The following is a 24,603-nucleotide window of genomic DNA, read 5'->3' as shown; positions in this document are numbered from 1 at the left end:
TTTATTGTTTTCAAGGACTTGTTTTCGGAAATCTGTTTTCTGATCCACCCCTTTGTCACATCGCAACTTTAAAGCCAGTACTCCCTCAAATTATAATTAAATTCGATTGGCTCAAAATGACCTTTTAACAGCAGGTTGGAATGGGAGGGCAATAATTGAACTTTTTTTGCGGGGGAAATATGTTCTCAACTTTTTCCGTGCGTGAGTCGTTTTATTATTATTTTTCCTCGGAGACCTGTTTTCAGCGGTAACTGGCATACAACCAATCACGTGCATTATAGAACAATAGCATTGTCAATCACCCGCGGATACAGCACAGGATACTGGGAAAGATTCAAGATGGCGAAATTTTGTGTGGAATTCTGAAGCTACAAGCGTCCTCAAAAAAGAGCGTGAACAACCCGCTGCAGCGCGCCAACTAAGACAAAACAGGTGATGCAAAAAGTACTTTCTTGGGAATGATAGCTGTCTTATTCAAGCATTTATCTTTTCACCTTTTTTCTCGAAGTAAATGTTTGGTTTGACAGCCTTTTCGAACCATTTGTCAAGGTGTAATGTTTGAAGACCGTCCACTTCGTAAACGGAACCGGGACAGGAAGAGTTAATAACCCAATTTTCATCCAACACTGCATATTTGATATCCTAAAACCACAGTAAAACTAGTATTCTTTTTCCTGTAGGGCGTACTAACTTGTATGATTTCACGTACCCAACACTTCACGCACCGACACAAATTCGTTTTGTTGGTGTACAGTCGCTCCTCTAACTATGGAAGTTTTTGTTTTCTATTTTGAACGTGTTACACGTTATTTTCCTGTAACAGTAAATTGATCTAAACGGCAGGATATATACTATTGTTTCAGATTATATGAGGGATTTGAGCGTGCTCAAAGCAAACATGAATAGACTGTGATTAGGCTGTGTGTTTGGTTGCCGGTTGGCGAAATGAGGAGGATCAAGCGAGCCTTGTCTCTTCGCGGGCTAAAGAGTGAAGATGTGCTATCAGAGTATGAAGAACAATTCTCAATCGATGGCAGTGGTCGAAACAATGGTAAGCTATAATGTCTTATCGCTATATTATGTTGGTATTTTATCCAATGTCTTCGGAAGCACCGATCGGCGTTCTGGTCGTGGTAGAGACGTCGAAGACACTCGATTCTTTTAGAGTTGATTTTTCGGCACATCAGAAAATACTCCAGAAAGTCTTCATTGACCTGGGCGAGAGATCACGAATATCCACGTCTTAATTTGAGATTTAGTCGTGAAACCTTATAATTTACATATCTGTGCTTCCACACGATTAGGAGCCGAACAAAACGCCTTGACAGAATTGTTGTCTTTTCTAGTTGCCCTTTAAACTTTGTGATGATGTTTCTGTTTATTGTTCTGAAATTATACCTACGAGATCCTATTTTATTAATTATTTTATCGTTATCTTTTTCCGCACCGACAGTTTTTGTTTGGTTTGAGGAGTTGACAGTGAAATTATTATTATGTAACGATCATATTTATGCATCAAAGTGCATGCCCTGGCGATTGCAATTTGTCGTCGGCTTTACTTTTCGCGATAAACTTTGGAGGCGAAATCTTGCATGTTACAAAAGCACCAGAAATCAAGACGCGCCACTTTTCTTCCGAACTCTAAAAGCTGTTAAGAACCATTGTATGCTAACGTTTTCTTCTTCCGCTTCTTGGCAACTAGGACATGAACTAGACTACACAATAGTTTTATGTTTTTTGCTTATTTCCTTTACTCCTAAAGGAGCTTTTAGACCTAGGACAATTTCCTATATCATTACTAATGTAGTAATTATTATTTTGCTAATTCATTAAGTCAAATGTAGATTATAATGTATCGATGATTCTATAAGAATATCTGCATTAATATATGCCTGATGTGTGGATGGTTTTGCACCCAGTCAATACTAACCCTATTCTTTTGCAAAATAAAAGTTTAATATTTGATTTCCTCTTCCTTTATTGCACTCTACATGTTTCTGGCTCTTATAATATTCTTGGTGAATATTTAATCATATGTTATGTTTAACCAGGACTGCATTAAACCCATTAAGATCCAAATATTTGCTATTAGGGCTATCAAGTAAATACATCTTTCATGATAGGTCCTCTTGAGATTAATTAAAGCTTATGGGTAATGCGAGTCAGGCTAGAAACGTTTTTTATTTTTGTTTAGTTATGAGTAGGCTACAGTTAGTCTGGCTAGACACTTGTCAAAGCAATAGACTCAGGGGGTGGACTGGGTCATAAATTTCTAGCTTATTCTTCAAAAGCCTACCCTGCTGTGTAATGTATTCTATATTTAATCCACTTCTTTGACATTTACATGTAGCATGTGGTTAGGCCAAACAGTGCTATAAGTAAGTTTATCTTACTTAAAGTGAGATAAAAAAAATATGGAGGTTATGGTTGATTGAGGTGGAGATGTACCCACCCTAATCAATTGAATGAGTCCAAGCAAAATCTAAATGAAGCTTAAATTGATGTATAGATTCACCATGGTTTGGTAATCAAACACAAATTTTCATTGAGTTTGGTCTCTGGAACAATTTGATTAGTTTGATTTTGATCAGTAAAATATATCAAATGCAAAACTATTTGTGATAGGAAAGTGTCATGTAAAGCAGCATTTCAATGAGTAACTTTAACATTTAAATGAGTAACACAATCTTGGAATAGTACAAAACAGTAACACAGCAATAATAATGACAATAGAAGCAGTATCAAGTCTGATTAACCATAAACTTGGGACTTTTTTAGGAAACTAATGGAGATATTTAGGTGGCTCCTTGATTTGGATTGATGGTAGCCCTCTTGTTTCAGTCAGTTGAACACACACTGCTGCTTGTCAGCTAGAATCAATATCCAAAGGTTTGATCAGCTAGAATCAATAACCAAAGGTTTGATTGAGGTCAAATATTTATGAAAAAATATTATTTATGAGGAAAATATTTTTGGTGACTTAGATTGTATTTGATCACCAAACCACAATCGAATAAGCCAGGAGATGTACAAGGCATTAATTCATATGATAACTGACCAATATTTTGTGTACAAGATGACACAAGTATGATGACTTGAGGAGTAAAAAAATTAAGACTTATTTACATATAAACATCAAAGATTAAGAAAAACATACCCCCCATTCTTACCTGCATTTTTTGGCTTATATGCTTGTTTAAATAAGTTCCAGTTCCATTTTCACTTTTGTGCCAAACACAGACAGTGCCATTGTCTATATCAATGTTTAGAAGGTCCTTTTAGTGCATTTGTGGCATAGCTGTCAACTCTCCCACATTAGGCGGGAGTCTCAAGATTAAGAACCTTTTCTCAAGCCTATATTTTTTTAAATATCCATACATTTACTGTATTCCCCCGCATTAGCTATCTTGGTACTTCTGATACATTCACTGTATTTTCTCAAGATTTTTCCTAAAGTGAGGTTGGCAGCTATGTTGTGGTGGCCCTGGTCTATTACAGGATGGCTCTATGGCCCCACGGAATGATAAAAATAATAATAAGAAGAAATAAATTATTTATGATCATATGCAGGAATATGGAAACAGAAGTTGTTAATGTGACATCAATGGAAGTTGTTAATGTGACATCACTAGAAGTTGTTTATGGGATATCCCTGGAACTTGTTATGTATGTGATGACCCTGTGATACCATAAAGTGAAAAATCCAAATCATTTTCTCCTTCTGGGCCCTTTATACTTTTGAATCCAATAACTGGACAATGAGAATGATTTTATTGATGTTGGTGTTGTTTTTCTGGGTTTAAATGCTCAAATCGAATCTCATGTCAGAATGCCTGGGGAATGTCCTACATATGAACAACAAACTAGTACCAACAACAACAACAACAAAATGATTGGTCAGACATGTTATAATCAAGCGATAAACATTTACTTTTGGATTTTCTTCCAAAAGAATCATCAGATATACTTTAACAGAGACTTAATTTAATAGTATTAAGAAGTCATTGCTCAATTTGAGTTAACAACTCAACAGCCTTGTGGCTTTGTCATTTGTCAGTTCTTCCTATTTGTTTACACAGATCACTGTCCTTGCACTAAAAAGTCTAAACCATAATAATGCAATCGGCTTCACTAAAACCCATGACCAGCTATTTAGAAATAGTGGCTCAGATCAGATGGCCATATTATGATTTATGTCACTAGGTTTTTTGTCTAACCAGTCTATCATTTGTTTCTTTAATTGACATCAGAAATTCATGGTGCCATATTTCTTCTAGATAAAGCCAGCCTTTGTCTCATTCATTGAGGATAAGTGCATAAAATTACTGTTGATTTTATCCTACATATGAGTTGCTTTAGAAAGTGGATTTCCCTCTAGACAAACTGAGATCATGCCTTTTTTATGGTAAATTTCAATGTTCTCATTTATTATTTTCATTTTTATTAATCAAGGAAAAATAATTTCCTCCACTCTTATACATACACAAAAGGTGTTAAAAAGACAATACCTTAAACATGCTTTCTTGTCAAATATCTTTTCTTAACCTACTTTTTTTCACATGTTTTTCATAATTATTGACAGTGCTATCTTGTTTTCTATCTGCTTAGCTGGCAGCAGTGAATCAAGGCTAGCGAATAAGGCCATATTCCAATTAGAATTCATGAGATGAGTATTTCATTAGAATTCATGAGATGAGTATTTCAATCTCCTTAGGCAATCTCCTGCAACAAACTTATCTGCTGATCAAAAGCTAAACACATTTAGTCATACCTTAAATCTCTTTCTAGCCAATGGTTGCAGCCTTATGACTGGGCTTTTATTTAATATGTGCATTAACTGCTTAAAGCTTAAAGACATCGCTGATCTTAGAGCAAGACGTTTTAAAAGCATATGGCTATTCTCCCATGATAACATACCTTCCACATCTGCATGTCTTAAATTCACTGCACAGACTTTTGCACAAGTTTAATTAGAATGCTTGAATATCTGTGGCTTCTTTTTATTGTTTAGAAAGGTAAGCAATTCTTAAAGATCTAAAAACTTCATAAATATTTTAATTTCTGATCTTCATAAAAATATATTATGATAACAACTGTAATTTTTGAGGTAGAGGGCATAATTTAGATATCCTGTAAAATAGGAAAAAGAAAAAGGATGGGTTTTGAAATAGCTCTATTGCTCAGATTATTAGGAATTTTAATATTTGTGTCAGAATAGTCAGAATTTGTGTCAGAATAGACTGCTTATCTATTGACAGCCTTTTCTAACATGTCACTTGTAAATTGTTGAAAAGGACAATTGAAATTACATCTTTTGGTAGACTTTTCTATTCAAAACCCTTGTTTAAAGAAATAAACTTTATCTACTCTTCATAGGCACTGCTTTTGGTGGATTTAACTTTGGCAATTAAAGTATCAGCACTGATTCAGAGAAAATTTCAAATACCTTGCAGGGAAACATAAGAAATAAGTAATTAGTCCACACACTTCTATGATGAAAAGAAAACAAGTAAAAAAATAGGGTTTAAGTTTTGGGACTAAAGGGTGGTTACTTGCAAGAGCTGTGACTCTAGTACTTTGTTAACAACATTTACTTTCAACATGTGTTCTGCAACTATGTGTTCTGCAACTATGTGTTCTGCAACTATGTGTTCTGCAAATATGTGTTCTCCAACTATGTGTTCTGCAACTATGTGTTCTGCAACTATGTGTTCTGCAACTATGTGTTCTGCAACTATGTGTTCTGCAACTATGTGTTCTGCAACTATGTGTTCTGCAACTATGTGTTCTGCAACTATGTGTTCTGCAAATATGTGTTCTGCAAATATGTGTTCTAATTGAAAAAGAAGACTTCATTATCATGATGGTCCACATGCAAATTTTTTTTTCTGGTGTTGGGCATGACCCTTGAAATGTGTTTAATTAATGTTTACTAAAATTACTTCTAATATAATTGTTGTTGTATAAAACAAGTAGGTCATCTTTTTTATGTGTATCTGCCCTCTAATTGAGGCACAGTCTATGCATCTGGACTTTGGGGCAGATCCATGGGTGGATAATCCACCATTTCTGTATGTTACACCCCTTTTGAGGTTAGTTTCGTAGTCTGTCCCCCCCCTTATAGAGTCTGGATCTACCAGTATGTTGTTCCATACGTGTTGCATGGGTCGCCCAGTTGAGCTGATTGCTGATTAATTTGAATTCCTTGATTATTTCTTTTCATAATTTACTAAATGTCCAATAAATCATTGCAAAACGTACATAAAATCTTAATGCACTAATTGCTGTTTTCACTGTGTTTTTTCTTTGTTCTTAGGATATAGTTCAAATGACAGTGCATTCAGAGATGAAAAACTGGAATTTCATGAAAATGACTCGTTTGAGCCTGTAATGATGAGAAAGCCACGTTCCAAATCTGTAAGTTTATACAATAATTAAGTATAATGTCAATGCCTGAAATGCTGGCAAATGCTTATTGCAGGATATTTCTTTCGCTCTAGAAGAGGGCTGAGGTCCAAGTTCTTTAATGTTATAGTTTACCTCCAATTAAAGATGGCAAATTAAAAGAAAGCAAAAGATTGTCTTGAAGTTCCCAAGAAAAAAGAAAGATATTTGCTAACTGAAGGACTAGGACTAGGAGCGGCATAGTCAGTGGGGTTGCCCGGGGCCCCTTTCTAGCAGCCAAAAATACAGAAGTGTATGAGACATTATCTAAAATACAGGAGAAAATTCCTTGAACGGGCCTTGTGGGCCCTCCTCCTGTTAAAAATCCTGGGTTCGCTGCGGGCTATACCCTGCTAACAGAGCAATCTTCCTGATGCTTCTATCATTTCACTTAACCCGTGTTTTACGAGTCTGTTCTTTCGCATTCTCATTTGTTTATGTCCGACCTCTGCCAACAGCCGCCAACAGCCTGTCTATATACCTCCTATTAGACCTTCCTAGCCAGCATACCCTGATGTCAGAGCGTTCTTCCTGTTTGTTTCTATCAGTTCACTTAAGGTCACTCACGCATTAATCAACATATCATAAACAGAGGGCGTTATCAAACTTTGCACAGAACAGTCAATGTTTCGCACTTATTTTGCAGAATCAGTTCAGTATGTGGTGATAGCCACTGTGAAAGCTAGAAAACAATCTGTGGAAGAGGAAAAAAGATATATATATATCTAGAATTTCGACCCAAAAAATTGACGACAAAGTTCAGTCCGTTCGAAAAGCGTTTATGTTAGCCTTTATTACCCGAGTTTTTGCAGACACAAACGCCAATTGTTTACGATAACTCATGTCAAATTTGGTTTGGCTATGTTCAATAGAAAGAAAGTTGTAACATTTTGAATGACACTGCCATTTTAGAACATTTTTCCACAAAACTGATAAAAACACATTTTCCGCAATATTTCAACAATCAACTGTGGAGTTTTAGAGATATTTGTCAATGATAAAATTAGGTCCTTTAGACAACTTATATGATCGACTAGACTACTGTACATAGAAGCGCTTTGTTGGGACAGGGGAATTTGTTAAAGTGAGGGACTATCTCGGGTTGTGTTTTTGTGGTGGTGGGGGTTGTTAATTTCATGCCACACAGCGGTATGCAAATCGAGAGAATCACAGAGGGTCGACATTCTAAATATATATCTAACTTTATTTCTCTTCCACAGATTTTTTTCTAACTTTCATAGAGGCTGTATCACCACAGTAGTGTCGTCAAAATGCTAACGCTCAATTTTGCGTCAGTCTCAAATGAGAGCAAAACATGTTGTTTACCTTTTATGTGCTTCTACATTATTGTGTGTTAATACAAATACAATTTTTAAATGGGTGCACATTGGGTCATCTTTGGTAAAAAATCTAGAGCAATCGCATAAACATTGACTGTTCTGTGCGACGTTTAAAATTGATAATGCCCTCTTTGTGATCTGTTAATTAATGCTCGAGCGACCTTAACTGTGCCGCGAGTCTGTTCTATTGCGTTCTTGTTTGTTTGTGTTCGAGAGTGTTCTAAGGCCTCGAAATCTGAGGTTATAAGTAAAAAAAAATGTTTGTTAAGATGTTGATTAAAAATCTTGCTGTAATAGACCCTGAGCACTACAAGTAGAAGTAAGAGATTGTCTCTTCCAATGCTACACTACGGCTCATCAATGAATGACATCTCTGGGAACCGTAGTCCTCACTCCAAGAGTCCCAGTAGCCTCCACACAAGCCCAACCTTCCAGGAGCCAGCAGAATCCATGAGTAGAACAACAAGGCGCATGTCACTGGTAAGAAGATTGGGGACATAACCAAAAATAAACATGATATATGATTTAGTTTACAGTGAAAAGAGGCTGGTGACCACTCTTGTTTATCACAATGTCTTTCCATCTTTTGTGTTCTAACACAAGTTTTTATTTCAGTCTGAGCTGGGTTATGGGAAAATGGAGACTTACACAAAACTGGATAAGCTTGGGGAGGTAATGCTGATTTACAAACATTTAAAATACATAGCAAGCATCATAGTTTAATAACTCTTCTCAAATATACACCTATTTTAAATAATGTCGCTTCCTGTGAAACCCAGGTGGATCAATAATTTTATAACGGGGGATGTACCTGTGAAGGGGGTTTTTACTTTCCATCAATTAGACAGGGATGGTCATCCTATTTTTAATGTTTAGCATACTATCTATATGCTATCAGTTAGGGGGTGTTATTTTTTGATTATGCTATCCCTTAGGGGTCTCACACTAATTGATCATCCTATGCAATAACAACTGAACCACTCTAACAGATCATCTAAAGAGAGATGTGCTTGCTGGCAGTGTCATACTAACTGCAACAAAATTTATGACACTGTAAATGTGTATGTAGTGTTATCTAATAGGGGCTAAAATTGCTGCTGACTACACCTGAAGCACTACTATCCCTTAGGGTTATACTTGATTTTGCCTATGATCGCTCCTGTTTACTTTTAATGGAGTCAAAAGATCCATGTATATGATATTTATTTAATACTACTACTAAGTAGATTTTTTAAATCACATGCTGTGTGTTAGATAGATTTTTAATAATGATGACTAAAAGTTTTAGCATGTTATTGACTTTTCTCAACAAGGTATGATCATTGCTTTTTTTATTTGCAGGGGACATATGCAACTGTTTTTAAAGGGAAAAGCAAGTAAGTTCTTTCCTTTACAGGGGAGGAGGAGGTTTAAACAAGGGGTGGTCCTTTTGTTTCCTCTTCTTTGTTCAAAGGGTGCAAGAAGAGGAGGGCATTAAATATATAAAGGGTGGACCTAAATTGCCCCTAAAAAGGGCCTCTATATTCAAGGTTCTCAAGGGGGGCCCCTACAAAAACCCTGCCAATTATTGACCCCCTCCCCTGATTTAATGATTAATGGCCCTTTGCTGTTGAAGGGGCACATAAATACTTTTGCCTTATTTCTGTTTTTTTTTTCCTGGTGTTGTTGATACAAAGATCTTGGCTCAAACATAACCAGAATCAACTGACAATGTTACCTTATTTAGGCTGACATGTTTTTTTTATTTTCCTTTTTCTTCACACTTCGATTAACAGTTAATATAGTAGCACTCAAAGAAATATGACTTAAGGGTCTCTATATTCAAGGTTGTCAAGGGGGGGGGCCCTAAAAAAAAACCCTGCCAATTATTGACCCTCTCTCCTGATCAAATGATTGATGGCCCTTTGCTGTTGAAGGCGCACATAAATACTTTTGCCTTATTTCTGTTTTTTTTTTTAAATCGTGGATAGCGAAGCTATTCAGGACTTTTTGCAGTGGCGGGTATGTGTCACTCGCTAATCGCTAATAGCTTACTAATCGCCGACTCCATAGCCAATCATGACTCTTCTACTATCACAACTCTTGGCCAATCAAATCAAACGTTTTAGCAAAAAAGCCCGCAAATTGTCAGCGGTTTTCCAAACCATGTAAAAAAAACATGGCGGCCGTAGTTGAATTCTTTGAAGGTTAAGACTATGATTTAACGTCATTCCTGCCTTTCTTGCCAATTAAAAATCGAGCCACATTCGATAAATAGCTATCTGAATGCAAGGTTTCCCTTTAAAGTCCGTTCGTTATCAGTTCAACTTTCACGATATATCATGTTGTCAACAGACTTACGAAACGCCACTGGTAAGCCATTTCCACTTCCCCTTTACTACTGCTGGCTGTGTACCAAATTCTTTGTTTATTTCTTGCATGCATGCTTGCTGAATTAGCTCCAACATATTCTTGCTCTTATAATTTAAGCTTCGGAATTTATCTGTACTTCTCTACGAATAGCGTTGTTTCCAATGTCTCCATGAATAACATTTCTAGACTGAACTTCGTTTGCCAAGAGCAGGAATCAGTTTTTTAAATGTCTGTAAGCAAAATCACCCAAGGAGGGCTAGAGGGCCCCTTTCCATCAATGGTATCTGAGTCGACTGGTTGTCCCCAGGGAATCAATCAGATGGGCATTGACTTACCTCAAGCCCGTAGCCAGGATTTTGAGCGGGGTGGTTCGTTTTTTCCATGTTAGCGGACCAAATTCCTGGTATACCCCTCTCGCCTTATTACATTAGGCATGTTATTAATAGGGTACTTTCTAACATATAGCGATAATGATAAAGATAATTAAGATTTTTATAGTCATTTAAAATACATATTGATGTGCACGGTATATCTCCAGCCAAATGTTATATATTTTTGTTTGCTCTGAGAGGACCTTCAAGCCGGGTGGAGGGGTTCATCCAAACCCCCCGAACCCCCCCTGGCTACGGGCCTGTACCTGAAGCAGTTATTTCAACATCACAGTAGTACCATTGTTTACACTTGTCTGAGACAAAATACCCTATATATAAATAAAACCACATAAAGCCAAGAAATTTATTAGTTTGGTCCATACTCTACATACCATTTTACCCTAAAGTGTGTTAAAAATAAATGCACCAAAACCAAGCTTTTGTCCCAAATTACCATTTTATTATCCACGACTTGGCAAGGGCCTTGCCTTTTGATCTGGCCTTGTTGATACAAAGGTCTAGGCTCAAACATAACCAGAATTTTCCTTTTTCTTCATACTTAGATTAACAGATAATATAGTAGCACTCAAAGAAATACGACTTGAACACGAGGAGGGGGCACCCTGTACAGCTATCAGAGAAGGTAAACAGTGGCAGCAATTTTCCTTTTTCTGGGGGGGATGGGGTGCTTTGGAATTTAAAGTGCTGTACCTTGCTCACCAAAATGTTTAAGGGTTTTGCAAGCCAAATTGTTAAAGGTTGCATTTTCTTGGTTTCTATAACATGGCTTTTTTTTATTCACACATTCCAATACTGTATTTATCAGAATTGAGATTGATAGAGCATGAAATCCTTACTTTTAAATATATTCTTTGTTTGTTTTGTTTCAGTGTCATTATTAAAGGGACTCAAGCATGCCAACATTGTGACGCTTCATGATACTGTTCACACCCAAAAATCTCTCACGCTTGTGTTTGAGTACCTGGTAGGTGGTGAACTTTGTGTTATTCCTTCCCTGTATTCCTTCCTTGTAAACATGAAGCAGTCACTACATCATTTTTGCCACATCACAAATAAAGGACACAGCACAACTTAACCAAATGTATGTATAATAACGATTTGGTGGTGGTTTTTGTTTATTTCACAAAAAAAACCACCCCCAAATTGTTATTAGACATATATTTGGCAACAAGAAGACATGTTCTAAGTTTTAAGGCAATTTTATTGGCAACATTTCACAAAAAATTGCTACATCAATCCACTCGTTTTACCTCTACTACAAACAGCCAATTTCAAGCTACAAACAAGCTTCAAAACCATTGTCTGGGCTACCTGTGAAAAAAACGAGGCTTCGAGACCCCTAATATTTTTGAAAAAATGAGACTTCAAGACTTGGGTTAAAAACCTGAGATTTGAAACTTTGCAACTTACACAATTTTGAGGTACCCATGGCTACCCCTACAGGAGTTTCTCAACCTCTCCTTACTGGATCCAGACCATTTTCTTTAAATACCACCAAATATTTTTGTCTTTTATTTATGATTTAAGTTTTTATGTGAAAGGTTGCGTCTCATGGCATATTTTCCTAAGCCTGACACACACCCCCACTCCACACATAAGTTATTTTTTCTGAAAATTTTACTTTACCTACCCTGCCCCTTTCTCAATTATCTACACCAGTTGAGATAGTGTATACTGAGGCCACTACATACCCCAACACCGATACACACTTACACAACAACCATAACATGCTTCATAAACATTGTCTGTTTCCTATCCCAGGAAAAAGATTTAAAACAATATATGGATGACTGTGGAGGAATTATGAGTATGAATAATGTTAGGGTAAGTATTTATTAATTCCTTCTTATATATGCATGCGCCACTCCCTAATCTCAACCTAGGGGGCAATAGAGTCAGTGTTGTAGATTGTTACAAACTTCTAGGTGTCCATTTGAGCTATGACCTGACATGGAATACCCATGTCGACTACATGATAAAGAAGGCCAATAAGTGCCTATACTCCCTCCAAGTTCTCAGGAAGGCTGGTGTCCACCAGGCAGATCTCATACGTATTTATTGCTCCATCATTCGGTCTGTGATTGAATATGCTTTGCCTGTTGGGAATGCACTTCCTGGGTACCTGGCAGGGATGATTGAGGGGGTACAAAAAAGAGCCATTAATTAAGATCATTTATCCAGAACTTGACTACCAGTCTGGCCTCTAGTTTGCCGGTCTTACTTCTTTTACGGACCGTCGTGCTCAAATTTGTGAGAGGTTCATTGCTGGCTCCAAAGAGCTTGAGCCTATTAAGCACCTGCTTCCCTCCGGCAACATTGTATCACATGGTAACAGCCTCAGATCGGGCACTTAAAGGATGGAGTGGAGTCGGGCAAAAACTGAACGTTTCAGTACATTTCTAACAATGCAATATCGCTAGCTGTGAGTTCACCATGTTATATGTATTTTTTGTCCCTTAGTATATATTTATGTGTTCCTGACTGCGCTGTAATTTAGCATTCATGCTGCAATAGCATTGAAATTAATGATTAAACGATAACAATTAAACAATTACTTTTTTTTTATTTCTTAGCTATGTAGACATACTAAAATAATCTAACAAAATGCTCCTGTTATCTGTTGCAGATATTTTTATTTCAGTTATTACGAGGGCTTGACTACTGTCATAAAAGAAAAGTTCTTCATCGGTAAGCCTTGAGCAGACAGAGGATAATGTTTTAATGCAGATAATTCCATCCGTTTTCTTCTTGCCACATTGTCAAGTATATAATTTTATGACTGCAAAATATTTTTAGTGTGTGCTTTTCTTGGATAATTTTTGTTCTGTTTTAAGGGACCTAAAGCCCCAAAATCTACTGATAAATGATAAAGGAGAGCTTAAACTAGCTGATTTTGGTAAGGGCTTAATTTTTATTGTTACGTTATATCGCACACACACTGTGCATTTACTTTACCAAATTAAATTTTTTATAGGCCTTGCAAGAGCAAAATCTGTCCCAACAAAAACATATTCCAATGAGGTTGTTACTCTGTGGTAAGTTTGATGCATCTCCTGACAACATTTATGATTTGCTAAGTCATCCCCCGGGTCATATTATTCATCCCCAAGATGTCAGTCATCTCCCATATCATCTCCCATCAGTCTAGCACACAATAGAGGCAGTCCAGAAGCTGAGTGTTTTGAGGTGGCTAGAGACAAAAATAAACAACCCTAGTCGATTTGTGTCTTGACAGCAGTTTATCCCTCGAAACAGTTGGATGATGTGTTTTGTGTTTGGTTTATCTTTAGGTATAGACCCCCTGATGTTCTTCTTGGCTCAACAGCTTACTCAACTCAGATCGACATGTGGTAAGCCGCATTACAATGGCTGATTGCTTTAAGAATCTTTATGCTCAGTATAAATAGCAAGAGTTACAACAACTATACTATCTTCATCTAGGGGTGTTGGGTGTATCTTTTTTGAGATGGCCACAGGTCGACCGCTGTTTCCTGGCTCAACAGTGGAAGATGAGTTGCTGTTGATTTTCAAGGTACATCAAGTGTTCTCTTAAGCTCCCCAGTTTGCCTCATACTGGCATGTTATTCTCATGTGACAATAATATGACAAGGATTTAGAAGTTCAAGTTGTTTTAAACTATTTCAGAAAGAAAATTATAGGAAATGAGGTCTTAAGACATTAGAATAGGAAGTCCAGCATATAAGATCTTGAAAGACCAGCCTCTGGTATGACCCCGTCTTAACCATTGCATATTTAATGATCTTCTTGGTATGCTCTAGGTTCTTGGTACGCCATCTGAGGAAGTCTGGCCTGGTATCTCAGCAAATGAGGCATTTATTGCAGGTATATTACCCTAGATGGCATAATGGAGGAATTTCCACACAATATATGCTAGGACTGCTCGATATATATGCTCAGCTTTGAGTGGGTGGGGAAGGAGGGGGTGTGTAGTCAAGGTTTCATATGGAAAAAGGATAGTATCCTTTGATAGAATTGACCCACATTTTGGCAGCCAGGGCCAGGTTCCTAGAAAGCAGGTTAACATTAACCCAGGGATAAAAGCCCTTTTTCCCAATCAAAAGTCGAGATGGCCGTATTTATCCCTGGGTTTGTGCTAACCTGCTTTCTGGGAACCGGCCCCAGGAAGGTCGCTGGTGAATGCTGCAAATATTTAAAAAATGGGTCCATTAGCTAAACAGCTTGCTATTTTTTAAAGTGAAATGCTCATGCATGTATATTGCATCACATACTGTTGCACCTTAGCTTGAAAGTAGGTTTATTAATGAGTCGCTGAAATGTTGCTTAACCGTTCTTCCCTTAGTAGTTTTCATAATTAAATCACATATAACTTGGATTCATTTTCAGGAAAGTTTCCAGATTATCCAAGAGAAAACCTTATTATTCATGCACCAAGGTGAGAGTTGATCCATTTTTCCTCCTTGTAAATGATTGATTTATCAAGACCTAAATCTGAGTTTAGGATCAGAGATATCTTTTGTAGGGTAAGGATATACCAAGACCTTGATCCAAGGTTAGGTTAAGAGATCATGTCTATCAGAAACACTGGAAAGGCATTGACTATATGAGCACCATTAAAATATTTCAAGAGAAAACATTGATTGCAAGGGTTTTGAGACAAGAGAAATAAAATATACATATATTTTCTTGGTTCTTAAAGGTTAAATTTAAATTTTCTACACGTTAAAACTGTTAAAGGCTTATGGTACTCTCTCGTTGCTCAAAACGTTATTGCTACGGAAGGGAGAAGCGATACATTAGATTAAATAGACTCAAATCACTGCACGTTCTCCAGGAAGCCTGGAGCAGGCGCTCCGGGTACAATCCCCAGCCGAGTCTTTTTTTTTTCTTGGAAACTTTAGTTCTAACTTTTTTTTAAATAAACTTTTAACATTTTGTAGGAGAAAATGAAATTTTTATATGTTTTCAGAGGATTTTCCCTCAAACTATTTAATATTACCAGTCCTAACAACTTGCATGGAATTTTTTATTTTTGAAGAAATCGAAAAATTATTACCAAATATGTGGTTTTCAAAGAACATAGAAATTCCCCATTTCTTGCGGTGTCAAAATTTTGCAAATGGGATAATTGAAGATTTCTGCACACAAAAAAATGATGTTAGATTTCAACAGTAGCTTCTCCCACGTTTTTCTGTTCTAGGTCACGTGACTATGGGTGAGGTCAGATGTCGACATCACTTGTGTCTCATTTATGACTAAAACACTTATATGTTGAAAGTTTGAAGTGATTTGACAAAAAAACACAAGCTTTTATAAAACAAACAAATTTCCCTTGCAATGGACTCAAAAGATAGTACCAAAAGCCCTTAAAACTAGGTGAAATGTGCGTCTTCTCACAATTTTGTAATAGCTTGTAAATCGTTAATGAAGGAATAGTAAAGTTTGTTAACAGTGAGTGTTTTCTGCAACTTGTAGATTGGACAATTCTGGTCTAGAATTACTGGAAAAGTTTTTAGAGGTAATGTTTTATTACAAGTTTGTATTGTGGGTCTTCATACCGGAAGACCCAAGGTTTTCCTAAGCAGTTGCTCAGAGATACCGCCTTGTGCAGTATGGCTGTTCTTATATTTTAACTGTGGTGGTGGTGGTGGTGGTGGTGGGGGGGGGGGGGGTGGGTGGCACAGATACCCCTCCTGAGCTGCTATGGCTGCTATGGACACTGCAGCACAGACAATATTTCAGCTGATCAGGATTTTGTTGGCTGATGTTGTTGGCTGTATTTTAGTATACCGTCAAGGACAGGGTGTCTGCCCACGATGCCATGAGACACGACTATTTCTACAGCCTTGGGACAAGGTGTTTGAACCTTGGTGACTGTAAGTTGGACCAATCTTCACTACAGTGCTTTCCAGAAGCCATTCATTTTACTGCTCTGATTATGTTACCATGTTGTCTTTTCTAAAACTATCAAACAAATTTGTGGTTGTACCTAGTTTGTTTTAGAGTGGTTCACTCATTTCTCCCTTATACCTAAGGGAGGTAATCAGCCCCTTTTTGGGTATAGGGCTGCTTCCACCAAGGGCGTGTAACCCTGTTTAGGACGAAATAATATCTATAAAAAAACATACCATTCAAAAATAACATAACATAAGAAAAAATGTGTACCCTGTTTAGGACAAAAGAAAAACAAATGCTGAAAACTTGAATACTACCAGAACCTCAGAAGTTTTATAATAAAAAACCTTTTATGATTTTAATTCACATTTTCCTAAAGCTCTAATTATTGTTATTCTTTGCAGTGGATTCCTTATTTTCTCTTGAAGAAATTCGGCTCACCAAAGATCCTGGGTACAGATCCACTGGACGGACTTTAGGTATTTATGAAATCAGACTTTTGAGCTCAATATTAGTGACCTGCAAGTTGCCTTATAGCCAAATTCGTTGTTGCGCGACCTCCTAGAACCGAAAACTCCTTTCTTTGTTTGGGAATAGGGCATAGTCAATCAAACCAAACAATCAAAACCAGACAAACTGCCCCCAAAGCTTGTGCCTGACTACGTGCTGTTCCCAAACCAGACATGGATTTTGGATTAGCCAAGGTCGCACAACAACGAATTTGGCTGTAAATGATAAATAATCGCTAAGTAAATAAACACTAGTAAGTTACACTTGTCACTTTATGGTGCTCATGTCTTTGTTTTGTTTTTTGTTTTGTTTTTTTGTTTTTCAGGTCCGTCCAGAAGAAGACAGAGTATGTTATTTTAGCTCAATCTTTGTAACACAACTTGCACTACTAACAAGATGGCTTTTAAGGAGATCAATCTTTATCTTATGAAACTAGCCCGGTGCTTTGAATGCTGGTGAAACATTTGTGGTGCATGTCCTTAAACCTAACTAAGCCTGCATCAATAGCACGTTTAATAGTCCTTAGTTTGTGAATGCCAGGGGAAGTTGTGGGCTCATTAGTGATCTTAAGGTCTCTTCTGACTACCTATGTGGTACAGTCTATTTAAAGTCAAGTTTTTTAAGAGCAGTGCTAGGCAAGCATAGTGTATAATACTGCAAGCCTTTATGCATGTACATAAAGACAAGAAGGCTGGCAAAATGTTCATAGCAGACTACTTCCAAGTTGTTTTATGTTTTTAAAATTCATTTTGTACGTACATTTTTTTATGAAGAAGCAAAGAAATATCACAGTAATTCAGGTATTATTAACATCACTAGACTCATATGCCCTGTAGTTCTATATCGGTTTCAGCTTAAGTAGGTTAGTGCAACATAGATTGGAATATTAATTCAACTGTAGTACTTATAGGGGAATGCATTTTCAAAGTTTAAGCTGGCCTTTCATGTTTAGAAATAACCTTTGGTGTTATTCCTGCATACTCAATTGGCACCGCCAAGCAAATCAGTCACACTGAAACTGACTGTTTGCTAGGTTTGAGAATAAGAAGTTTTGAAAGGAGCTTTATCTTTGAACATCAGCATTTTAAAGAGAATATTTACCATTGTTAGGTGCCAGAGTGGTTTTCAAAATCCTGTGCAACAAAATGTAATGGTAAAAGTGTAATAGTCAAGCCAGAACAAAGGAGAACAAAGACATTACAGTGTATTAGTACTAAATAAACTAAATAGTATTTCACGGGTTTGTGAAAACCACTCTAATTTTGCTGTTAGAGCTTTATATCGAGGAAAACTAGCCATTTAGCCAGTAGTTTTAAATAAGATAGTAGATTTTTTAATATTAATGCTGGAATGGTGATTGTTTTATTAATTTATTTCTTCCAGTCTTCAAAATTCAATTTGCTTGTCGTCTAATATGTGAATCACTAGTCGAGAATATAATTTTACGTTCTGGCACAGTTTTAATTTTTATTTTTGAAAAACCATTTGCATTTTTGTCGCAAAGAGGGATCTCAAAATTCAATTTGTAAAAAATAGTACTGAAAATTTCATCAAGTTATAAAGAATTATATGGACCTCATAAAGATGTATTCTATGCTTGCATCACTAAAGGTGCAGTAAAGGTGAAAGCTACTGAAAGCCTCTAGTTAGGGTAGCCTGGGGTCCAGTCTGCTTTACCCACCCCCCTTTAGTTAACATATTTAGAGCCTCTGGTTTTCAGGTAAGCCAGGTGTAGTGTTAGTTGGTTTTGATACTTCAAAATTTATAAACATTCCAAAAAACTACATGTGTAGACTCCTAAAAGATGCCTTTAGTCTCCCTCCCCCCCCTCAATACAACCCATTGACACTACGCCTAATTACCTGTGTTTAGAATGATAGGCAATCACCTGAATCGAGTACTTGTTAATCACCGTTGCCATGGCAATATATCCAGGCAACTAAAGCTTAACATAGTTCAAGAAAGTTGTACACTACACAGATTTACATAAACTTTGCCACATTAAAACATGTAGTACCTCAAAACCAACTACATTGCGTTCTGTTCTTTTTTAACCTCTAACATAGAGTGTGTGATCCCAGAATAAATCGGCAGTTTTTTGAAATTCAAATTCCCTCCGTAAGGTCCGATAAAGGCCCGATTCATAGGTCGCGCTCCTGCCGGGCCAAATCTAATTGTCTATTTGTATCGACATACAAATACATTGGGTTAAACGTTGAATTGATTCAGACGTCGCACTAAATAAGTCGCGCTCAATAGTTGACTTGATGCAGGACGTTTGAATCGGTGTCGTGCTTTTGCCGAGCAGCACGACTGGTGCAGCCGCGCTGAGTGCCGTGCCGAACTCAATTCTACCGCGCCGAACTTAATTGATTTAAAGGTCATACCGTTCATGTGCCGAATCCAAACAATAAGATTCTGCACGGTAGGAGCGCGACGTTATAAATCGGGCCTTAGATTCAGACGACGGCGGAGGGACGACGCACGCGTTGTATTTCTCCGCGCGCTAAAAGATGTGATAGCGTACTCTAAAATCTTGCGTGTGCGTCGTCCTCGACTCTCATACGCATCATAATACGTATAGATCTAATCTTGTGCACCCCTTTGCGGTTTAGGGTAGACCGGGCTGGACTATCACAAGCTTTTCGGGGGAAGAAAGTATCTTGGGTCGTGCGCATACGTCATGAGATCATCAAGTAAAAATCGAGCGGAACTTGGCGCAACTGAAGTCTCGAGTTGCGAACCTTTCCTCGACTTAGGCGTTGGCGTTCGTCCAATATAACCGTAGCCAAATGCCCAATCACAACACCGTGCCACTTAACTTTCGGTTCCGCCGATATAACTCATTGGTGAACTGAATGTCGGGCATTCCCCTATTGCTTTACCGGAAGATATTACTGATCCATAATAGGGGCTTTCCCTCGGTCAATTTAATTTTCGAAAGAAGACTTTGCGAGCAGTTGTAATGGAGCTGGTGTGCAAAAACAGATTTGATGTGCTTCAATATGAGGATAGCACGAAATTGTTATGTGATCAACAAGTAGACTTGGCAGATGCCACGGCGTCACGCCACAAACCCTTGGACGGAAGAAACGAAGAAAAGACTCTGTTTACAAGTGAATCGATCTCCGGTAAGGATACTGACTTTATTTAGATGATTTTATAGCACTTCTCAGTAAATGGACGGTCCCTTTTTGATATTCCAAGTTCGTAAAGCAAAATATAGGCAACAAATATCTTTTATCGCAGGTTAAAAAACCGCGGATAAAATGGTAGTCCACTACATGAACTTTCCTATGCGGGCTATGTCGGCGGCAGTTGTAAATAACGGACAGTTGCGACAGTTATAACGGACAGTTACGAGATGTTTAGTTTAGGCTAATTCATGAGCTATTCGGGTTCCAATAGTTTATCAGTATATAGGACTTGCTTCCGGTTTAGGACTGGATTTCTCAGAAATGCTTCTTTTAACCCCAACACAATGTGGCAAGGGTCTTTCCCTTTTGGCCTAGCTACAACTCTATCTTCAGCTTCATCCGTGTGTTTAATGTTCGGCAAAACATCGTGTTTGATCTTATACTGATCATTTTTTTTTTTCAAGAATGGGGTTATGGTTTGGGAGAAAAGGAGGGCTTTCTAAAATCTAGAAACTTTTTCTATCAAAATACACATAAATTTAACGAAGGGGTCAACCGGAGTCTAACTCATCTCGTCACATGAGCAAGGCGGGTACGGAATAACCCTCTAAACACGCGGGGGGCGTGAGGGGTGTGCGAAAACCGCACAGAAAAGAAACCGCACAAAATAACGCCAAAAAACGCAAAACCGTCAATAATTCAATAACCGTAAACAGCAAAAGCTACAGAAACCGCAATACAACGGGATAAAATACGAAAAACCGCGCCTTACGCTAGACCACTTAATATGAACTTGGTATTTATTATTTGTCTCCTTTTATTAGGTAACAAGAAGTTTAATCACGTGAGTTTCTCGGAGCACCTTACCATCTTTCAAGACGAGACGGATAACTCGTCAAACCAATTAGAAAAGCAAATCAGAAATGCCCCGTCAACAAACATCAAGGAAATAAAGACTGCAAAAGAGACAAGACAAAGTTCCTCAAGAGAGTTATACAGTATTGGAGGATCCGTCGAGAATAACAACAACGTTGGCGATAATATCAATAACAACGGCACGGTGAGATCATCTTGGAAGAAAAACAGGATGAATTTGAAGTTGGCATTGTGCTCAGACCCAAAAGAGATGAAGATAGTAAGGCGAAGTTCTCCATGTGACAGCTCTACTAACGTTACTCTGAACAGGTTTGTGTAAAGATGGAAGAAAGAGCCCTAAGGCAAGGGAGAACCCTTAGAGAAGGGTGGAAGGAGAAAAAAACCCAGGTGTGGTACCTATTTTGCCGAGCGGGGAGGGGAAGAAAGATCCCTAAAGGAGGGAAAAGAACCATAGAGGGGCGAGGAGTAACCCTAGGAGAGGGTGGGGGAGTGGCATGCCCAGACAGGCATGCCCAGACTGTAGACATTATAAGGTTTTGTATGATCTAAAACACAGAATCGTACAACTTTCTTTCGCAAAATAATCAATTTTCCTACATTTACTGTAACACAAGGGTATAATTTACTTTGGCGTCTGTGGTGGTTCCCAATGTGGAATGGTAAAAAACAACATAAAGTGAAGGCAAGCAGGTGCATACACAGGGGGGTGGTCCCACCCCCCCCCCCCCCCCCCCCATGGCGGCCAAAAGTGGGTAATTTATTAACTTATTAAGAAGTCCTCAAATATTATGACTGCACCTGCCTCAGCAAATCCTGGGTACACACACGCCTCGTAAGAAGGGATCCGAATTCTGGATTGATATCATTCGTAAATGTAGCTCATTGTTCTTTTGATAACAGGTGCTCAATGACAACTCCAACTGGAACATTATTGCCAAGAATCATTCGGCAGCCCTATTGTGCAAGACAATGGCGCAAACCAGACATCTGCACAAGTTTAGGGCGCTCTATTACTAAAGGAGCAAGGTTCATACGTGATGCCCTTGGGAACCCTGTGGTATCATATATTGTTGGTCTTGCAACTAGTATAGCTCTAGTACCAATAGAAAGGGCTTTATTTCCCGGGTCATGTGACTCTGCTGGGAACAACACAGTTTTAGCTTTGTAGCACTTGTTTTATATTTTCAGTATTTAAATGTTTCTCAATATTTTTTTGGTAAAATACATTGGTGTCAACCACTGTAATGATTCAAATAAGTGCCCTTTAAATAAGGGCCACTCCACGATAAGTACAGCCCTTTGACCTCGAATTTTGTAATAAGCGCCCCCTCCCTTACCCCTAAAAAGATCTCCAACAAAAGCACCACTTGAATATAGTTTTGCTCTCAATCAATTCAGAAGCTTGTATTTTCCAGTGAAGTGAAATAAGGGCCCCTCCCCAATAAGTGCGCCCTCTCCAGTTGGCACATCCCACACCCCCTCCAAGATTTGAAAAATCAACTAAGCAACCAGAGGATTTATTCAAATCATTACAGTATCTGCATTATGCCTAGAATATGGAAAGCAGACCCGGGTGGGAGAGAAAAACAGACAAATTCAATTTTAAACCTAAGGGATAGCACATTGGGTGTGGTCAAAGGAATTTTTAACCCTAAGAAAAAGTTTATTTATTATCCCGAGGGGGGGGGGCGGGAGGATTTTGATAAAAGTAAGGGATAAAATAAGTTGACTCCCCCCCTTCAGGAGGAACAAAATTTTCCATGCCCCCCCCTTACGCTTCCCCCATATTTGCGGTGCCCCCCCCCCCCCTCACGAAAATTGAAGAAAGAAGGAGCAAAGAAAGGAACGGCAATGACAATGTTTAAGAAACGCGATCAAGAGATTAGCTGCAAGCTGGACAGAAAGTGAAGGGGAAGAACGTGGCTGAAAACATTAATTCAGAAAAAGGGAAGGCACTCAATTTCTCAAAGATGCATTATATCAGGTTGCAACCTGATATAATGGTTGATGCTATAGATGATGTAAAAGAAGCAAAAAGGCTTTTCGATCTTCTCCTTGCAAGATAAGAGCAGCACGAGAAAAGAAAGAGGAGAAACCACAGCGAGAATCAGATATGAGCAAGGATTTTGATGATGGAGAATAAGCGCTTATAGCATTAAAATGTTCTGTTTATATTTTAGATATGGAACGTAAGCACTTTATAATATTACATAGCGGAAACCATAAAAAGATGTATTTTTAGAGGGTGTATACAGGTTTGCATTGCATGGATAAAATGTGGCTTAATACATATCATGGTCTCCTGGATTGTGCATGCCAAATAAGAAGTCTGATTAGACACTTCGTCAAATTACATAGTAGAGACAACACCCAAAGGAATCAGTGACCCCCCTTTTTAAAATCGAAACACTTTGGACGCCCCCCTTTTAGATCTCAAAAATTTCTCAAGGCCCCCCACAGTATCCTCACGCCCCCCCCCCCCCCTATTTGAATAATAAATGAACTTTGCCTAAGAGATTAAAAAACAATGTCCATTTTAATTGGCTGACAGATCCTGTATTGTTATGTTACCAACAATAAAGCCAGAAGTGTCAACTGATAGTTGACTGACGTGATTTATTGTAAAATATGTTTTGATTGATTGGTCCACCATTTAGTGGAGACACCCTAAAAAATAGCAGAATCAGAAAAATCCTCCTCCCGGGCGTGAAAACCCCTAAAAGATCTCAGAATCAGAAAAATCCTAAAACACCCCCTAAGAGACAGCAGCTGGTAATAATTTTATAGGTAGGTCAAGCCCCCTGTCCACTTTTTTGGAGAGTCCCCCCCCCCCCCCGGGGAAGCAGACCTCTGCTAAATGGGAAGCCTAAGGTGTTTCAACCTTTCCTCCTTGTTACAGGCCAAAGTCTTCTAGTGCAGGTTAAAATATTGAATTGTTTTTGTTACTGTAATTTGAACATTCTGCGAACTATCACCAACAACTTTCCATCATAAAATTCAGTTTACTGTGTCACTTCTTCAATCTCTCACCTATAAGGGGAAGATGGAAACATCAAAATCCCCTATTCCCCCCCCCCCCCCCGAATCCCCAATGCTGCTATTTTAAGTTATGCAGAACCATGTTTTCTGTCTTAAGTTGGTCCATGCCTTTTAGTGAAACAGCATGATCAGAAGCAAAAAGGTAACGCATCAAAGGGGGGTGTGCATGGTGCACGCAAAGTGGTTAATTTCTTAAAAGTAATCTCTAAATACTCTGTTTTTTCCATATAATACCTATGACTGCGCACCTTCAATCAGCCAATCCTGGGTATGCACTGCATTACTATAAGCAGATACTGTAAAAGGCATTATGTGGAGCATAAGATACTGCCCCTATCTGTTTTGTGACACCAGACATTTTAGGTTTTTATAATATGTACATAAATCTAATGGAATAAACTTTAGGTTTTTCCTAGAGATGATATTATGTGCATATGGAGATACTTTGTATAATCACAAAAATAGTTAAATAAAGCTCTTTCTTGGAAATATATAAACTCTCATTATTATAGTAGCATCATACAAAACTTGCAAAAATAAAAGCAACATACTTATAACAGACTTATAGCAAAATATATTGCAAAATATTTTTGTTAATATATATATATTATTATATTTTTGTTCATATATATTATTATA

The 24,603-nt window shown here is 37.9% G+C and overlaps 2 protein-coding genes across 2 annotated transcripts; both read left to right on the top strand.

Moving 5' to 3' along the window:
- Positions 1–235: 235 nt before the first annotated feature.
- On the top strand, positions 236–18,940 carry LOC5520349 (cyclin-dependent kinase 17). Its single transcript, XM_032365365.2, has 20 exons — positions 236–432; positions 864–1,051; positions 6,317–6,417; positions 8,082–8,264; positions 8,400–8,456; positions 9,126–9,160; positions 11,071–11,150; positions 11,398–11,492; positions 12,290–12,352; positions 13,155–13,216; positions 13,363–13,424; positions 13,503–13,563; positions 13,819–13,878; positions 13,970–14,060; positions 14,308–14,371; positions 14,894–14,942; positions 15,983–16,025; positions 16,293–16,383; positions 16,807–16,881; positions 17,238–18,940. Exons 2-20 carry the CDS (start codon positions 946–948, stop codon positions 17,270–17,272), a joined length of 1,413 nt encoding a protein of 470 aa, XP_032221256.1. The 5' UTR covers positions 236–432; positions 864–945; the 3' UTR covers positions 17,273–18,940.
- An 874-nt stretch (positions 18,941–19,814) lies between these two features.
- On the top strand, positions 19,815–22,825 carry LOC116603727. The gene is made up of 3 exons (XM_032365367.2): positions 19,815–20,043; positions 20,874–21,234; positions 21,826–22,825. The coding sequence occupies exons 1-3, from the start codon at positions 19,878–19,880 to the stop codon at positions 22,091–22,093; spliced, it is 795 nt and encodes a 264-aa protein (XP_032221258.2). The 5' UTR covers positions 19,815–19,877; the 3' UTR covers positions 22,094–22,825.
- Positions 22,826–24,603: the final 1,778 nt, after the last annotated feature.

The sequence above is a fragment of the Nematostella vectensis genome, chromosome 1 (assembly GCF_932526225.1).
Source record: "Nematostella vectensis chromosome 1, jaNemVect1.1, whole genome shotgun sequence".
NCBI lineage: Eukaryota > Metazoa > Cnidaria > Anthozoa > Actiniaria > Edwardsiidae > Nematostella > Nematostella vectensis.
This window is presented reverse-complemented; position numbering and strand designations above follow the sequence as displayed.